Source organism: Micromesistius poutassou (genome assembly GCF_964030765.1).
Source record: "Micromesistius poutassou genome assembly, chromosome: 13".
Classification (NCBI taxonomy): domain Eukaryota; kingdom Metazoa; phylum Chordata; class Actinopteri; order Gadiformes; family Gadidae; genus Micromesistius; species Micromesistius poutassou.
In genome coordinates, this window is record NC_140283.1 from 11,066,008 (window position 1) to 11,071,316 (window position 5,309).

General features: G+C 42.9%; 1 protein-coding gene across 1 annotated transcript in view; it reads left to right on the forward strand.

Annotated features, from left to right (window-relative positions):
• The window catches only part of LOC311357866 (uncharacterized protein), a gene marked incomplete at both ends in the record, with an annotated part of 8,176 nt that extends 4,160 nt beyond the window's left edge, over positions 1 to 4,016 (forward strand). Inside the window, 8 exons of the mRNA XM_084477887.1 lie at positions 161 to 355; positions 696 to 771; positions 1,304 to 1,470; positions 1,898 to 2,001; positions 2,623 to 2,733; positions 2,971 to 3,041; positions 3,582 to 3,680; positions 3,944 to 4,016. Of these exons, the coding sequence (XP_084334013.1) occupies positions 161 to 355; positions 696 to 771; positions 1,304 to 1,470; positions 1,898 to 2,001; positions 2,623 to 2,733; positions 2,971 to 3,041; positions 3,582 to 3,680; positions 3,944 to 4,016 (896 nt within the window). The remainder of the gene's footprint in view (positions 1 to 160; positions 356 to 695; positions 772 to 1,303; positions 1,471 to 1,897; positions 2,002 to 2,622; positions 2,734 to 2,970; positions 3,042 to 3,581; positions 3,681 to 3,943) is intronic.
• Positions 4,017 to 5,309: the final 1,293 nt, after the last annotated feature.

Genomic DNA, 5,309 nt, shown 5'->3' on the forward strand with positions numbered 1-5,309 from the left:
TCATCCAGTGTTTTCCCACACCTTTTCACCACTAAGTCTTGTGGGTGTGATTTTAAGGGGTGCTAGCATGCACTCGTAAATGTCGATCATTAACCTGGTTCTTCTATCTGGCCCCTCAGTGGTCTGACCCCTCTTTGTTCCTTGTTGTTTTTGCTCTTAGAGCAGAGGATAGAGGAGAGGAAAAGAAGAGAACTACAAAACACAAGGCGAGAGGAGGTGGTCAAAATCATCAGGCAGTCCAAGATGGCTTCTGTGACAAAGTGTGTGGAGGATCCCTCCAGCATTAAGAGCAAAGCACCGGCAACCAGGAAGTTCCTCAACTTGTTTGTGAATGGCAACCAGTACAAGTCCACCGGTGATTTCCCCCTTCATCTTTGAACATCTCATGTAAAGAGGAATCACACTCTCCAATTATTTTAGATATGTTTAAAATAAACATAGCTCACCTATCACCAATCACCTATTCCTAATTGATGGAATACAAACACACACACACACACACACACACACACACACACACACACACACACACGCACACACACACACACACACGCACACACACAGATAAGTCAAGAGAGTCCCAGGTGGGAAGTTCAGAAGAAATACAGCTGTTAAACTACCGTAGCATTCTATTGCTAACTGTGTACACATGCAACATGATCCCTTGCTGATTATATTGATTATTATTGATTTAGGCGCTGAGTCATTCGGAGTGTTCTCCTGCTTTCTGGACGGAGTGGAGAAACAGCAAAGCCACAGAGCTGCCTACAGGTACATATACACACACCGACAAACACACAAACTCACACAAAAACACATGGGCAAACCAAACACATTGTTACTAACACAGATACACACCACACACTATGAAAACAGCTCATCCGATCATCCAGTTTACACTTCTTGTGATGGATGTTATGGTTAGAAGCATCTATTTTATGATTGTAGATATTATTCTGGGTCGTAAATCGAATAAAGCCAGACTTTTCCTTTGCAAGCAACATTTTCTTTATCAGAGCCAAAAGGTGGATAGGATAGACACTGGGATATCAAATTAACTAATGGCATCATCCTCCCACTGAGGTGAACAGAACTCAGTGGTATATTCAAAACTTGAACTTGAGGCTGAGTTTTCACATAGCCAATCAAAATGCAGGGTTTCTGAAGTAATGCTATGCATGGGCTTAGACATTGAGGTTCCATCTATTGCAGATGAGGGTGGATTCATTACTTCAGCATAATGCATGATTGTGCCTCTGCAGTCATATGTCGTGTGTGTGCATGCCTGCTTTAACCTGGACAGGTTTGTCCCCCGCCATGCTGACGAGCTCTACCTAGAGACAGATGACCCTGTGCTGATGGTGTCCCAGTCGGAGGACCTTTGGTGCCAGGGTTACAACATGAGGACCGGGTCTACTGGGATCTTCCCCACTTACTATGCTGTCAGGGTCTCCAAGGAACCCAGCCAAGGTGGGTCCCTCGCACCTCAGAATCCCTACAGATCACTATCTAAGATACACAACCGACAACCACCTCTGATACACAAAGGAACTCCACTTCAGAAACACAACAGACTGCCACATCAGATACACAACCGACAACTGCCTCTGATACACAAAGGAGCTCCACTTCAGAAACACAACAGACTGCCACATCAGATGCACAACTGATCAGCACCTCAGATACACAACATATTAACACCTCAGATACGCACAGATCATTGCCTCAGATACACAACAGACTCCTTCCGATACACAACAAATCACCAACTAAGATACACAACTGATCACCATTCTTCAGGTTGATATTTGGGAGGTATCCCTTTCATGTCTTGTATTTGATGTCTCCTGTGTAATTTCCTTGCTTCTTCTTCTTCTTCTCTTCCATATACTGTCAGCTCCTACTGACGCTTGGATGGATCGATTCACGGTGCGGTTCCTGGGTTCTGTTCAGGTCCCGGTCCACCAGGGAAACCATGTGCTCTGTGCGGCAATGCAGAAGGTATACTGCAGGCCGAAAAAAATTACAATCTAAAATCTACATTATCTGTAGGCAAGGACTAACAGGTTCTCACTAAGAGTTTTCCGTCTCTAGATTCTTCTTTAATTCGCTGTGATAATTTTTTTTAAGGGGGTGAGGCCTGATAATGGACCAAAAGAACCATCCACAATCCTTTCTGTCTCAGAAATGAGGGTGCAATTCTAGCAGACCCTGCCCATCCCCTGACCCAACCTTAGCCAGAGTCAACTCAAGTCTATTGAGAATTAGTCCTCATCACAGTTACAGTCTCAAAGGCTTCACACAAGCCCACACTATACGACCCCCCTTACCCCAGTAAGTAGTCACCACACGAGTGAGCTCTCAGCGTCAGTGTTGCTGGCGTTGCCAATGTATTCCTATGGACTTGAGCTTTGAAGCCCAACCTAGCATTGCAGCTGCCCTGGGCAAAGCCGAGAGCCAGCAATATTTAATGACTGTGCGGGTGAGAATGCCAGGGTTAGGGTTAGGAATTTAGATTTTGTTGGGTAACCTGAATCGCACCACTAAACCCAACAAATGACTCACCAAGTGGCTCGGAACTTGAAAAAGTCTTGTTTCAAACCAAGGATCTTTCTTTTACAGGTTGCATGTAACAGGCAGATATCTATGCAACCTCCACCTGCCTGTGTCCTTGAGGTTAGTGTGTCCGGACTGAAGATCAGTGCCCAGGACAAGTGTTGTTCCTCTTCCAGGGTAGGACACACCTTCCTCATAACATCATTACTCTTATTTTCTTATTTATTGTATCCATCCATCTTATTTATTATGTATCCATCCATCTATCTATCTATCTATCTATCTATCTATCTATCTACATGGTACATGACAGAAGTTTGATATTTTCTGTGTTTCTTTAAATAAGAAGCGTAGGTGTGAAAATGTCTCTTTAACACTCAAACCACGCACCAACCTTCTCTCTCTTTCCTTCAGGGTGATCAATGTTCACATTTCTTCCAATTGAAGAATATCTCATTTTGTGGCTGCCATCCAAAACACAACAAGTAAGTTGTGAGTCATATGAAACCAGTTGACACCAAAGTTTTGGTTTAAATCAACACAAACCTCACCACATATGCGTGCAAGTGCACACAGACACACACATATACACACACACACACACACACACACACACACACACACACACATACACACACACTCTCTCTCTCTCTCTCTCTCTCTCACACACACACACACACACACACACACACACACACACACACACACACACACACACACACACACACACACACACACACACACACACACACACACACACACACACACACACACTATCCATTCCTCTCAGTGGTTTGTATGTGCCTGGTGTTTGGGTCTCTTCATTTGAAGTTCTAAAGTCATTGACTTTACTGGGTATCTTTTATGTTCAATCAGCAGTTTGTCAAATTGCTCTGCAGCAGATAAACACACATGGTATGATTTTGAAGGCTGTCCTCTGTCCACTACATTCACCCCCCAAACCCTATGCTGTAGTACATCGCAACGGTCAAGATGTTAACCATATCTTTTGTGCGTCCCCACAGGTATTTTGGCTTCATTAGCAAGCACCCGGACCAGCAGCGCTTTGCCTGTCACGTGGTGACGACCGACAAGACATCCCTTCCTCTGGCTGAGTCTGTAGGGTGAGGAAGGCACCAAGCTTCATCTCTCTCTAGTGTCTAGTCCCGCCTCCTTCTCTGTGGGGCAGAACGAGGGCAACATGTAATTCTGTCAGTATGAACACAATCTTGGAAATAGTGAATGGACAAGTCATAACTATACTCATGAATCAAATGTATTGTCGTTGTGCATACGGTTTTATTGTGTCAACATTAGCAGAACTATCCAACGCTGCTACTCAAATGAAGCATGAAGCTAGTCCCTCTTCTGTGTTCTTCTTTCCTAGGAGGGCATTTCAGCAGTACTATGCGGAACACATCGGCTACTCATGTCCCACCGAGGACATCTTCATCGACTAGACCCTAGAAGTACTTTGTAAAGCACTACACTCGTTTTTGAACAGCAAACTGGATGCCGTTTCTTTAAACTACCTGGGTAGTAGACTTTCCCTTTTGTTCTCCAATGGCAGCCTGTCAACTACAACATGACTTGACAAACTGCAGGTGACGAAGGTGTGGTTGGAGGGAAGAGGATGGAGAAGGTCAGGGTTATGTCTATGTGTCTCACCTGGAATCACAAAGGGTGTTTTTGTGGCTCTTTAAATACATATGGATGCAAGTAAATTGCAGCTATTGGTTCCCCAAAGTTATAATAATGGCATGTAAAACTATTTGACAAAGACGATGTGATCATTATTGTTGTATAATCCACACAGTATGAAACCGTGGCATCAAACCATTGAAGAATTAATGTCACGGTCTGACTGAAAGTGGATATAGACTCCTATAACCATGCAAGTCCCTTCCCTCGTAGGGGCCCGGCCCCTACAGACATGTTCCGTACACAAAGCAAACAGACACCTCCACCTGACCTAGGCCTGATCAATTAATTTTTCAGGAGAGAATCCCAAGATTAGCCACCTCAACACTTGACAATCATTAAGACATTGGGTGATTTGTCTTGAAAATCACTTGTGATTTCAAGTGCCCGATTTTTTCATTTTTTGCTGCTTGATTTATAATTTTCTTCTCTTCAAACTCTAAACAAAGTTATCAAAATATGGCTTCTAAGTAACCAAGATATAATTCCACAATATTTCCTGGTAGAGTAAGATGTGACTTTTGTCTTTTAAAAACAAGGCCCTTATGACAGATGTGCAATTTAACATTTCTATGACAAACTTATCCATTGCAACGTTCAAATCGCAGTGCAGTCACATTATTTCGCATTACTAGCTTGAATCCTATTGGCTATGAGAAAGAGAACAAACTGTATTGAAGATTAAGGCGAGATCTCTGAATTGGATTTTGTGAGACATTCATGAGACATCCATGTGCTTTATCCTGCTACAACAACCATAATCATAAAAAAGGACTCGATTGAATCCAGCATTAATCCATCTAAGAAGATTCTACACAGACAGTTGTTCTGCCATGCATCTATGATTTTAGTTGCAGTTGTGAAAGAAGAAATGTTTGGACAGTTGTCTCCTGTATTTTGAAAAAAAAAAAACAGTGCCTATTTTCTGTGTAGTGGTAATGACTGTGTTGAGTGTTGATTGGAGATGCCTGAAGATCACGGAACTTAATGGCTACAAAAGTCATGTCTATTTAAATCAACGTTTTATCTGTCCCAAGATATGGCATATGGTA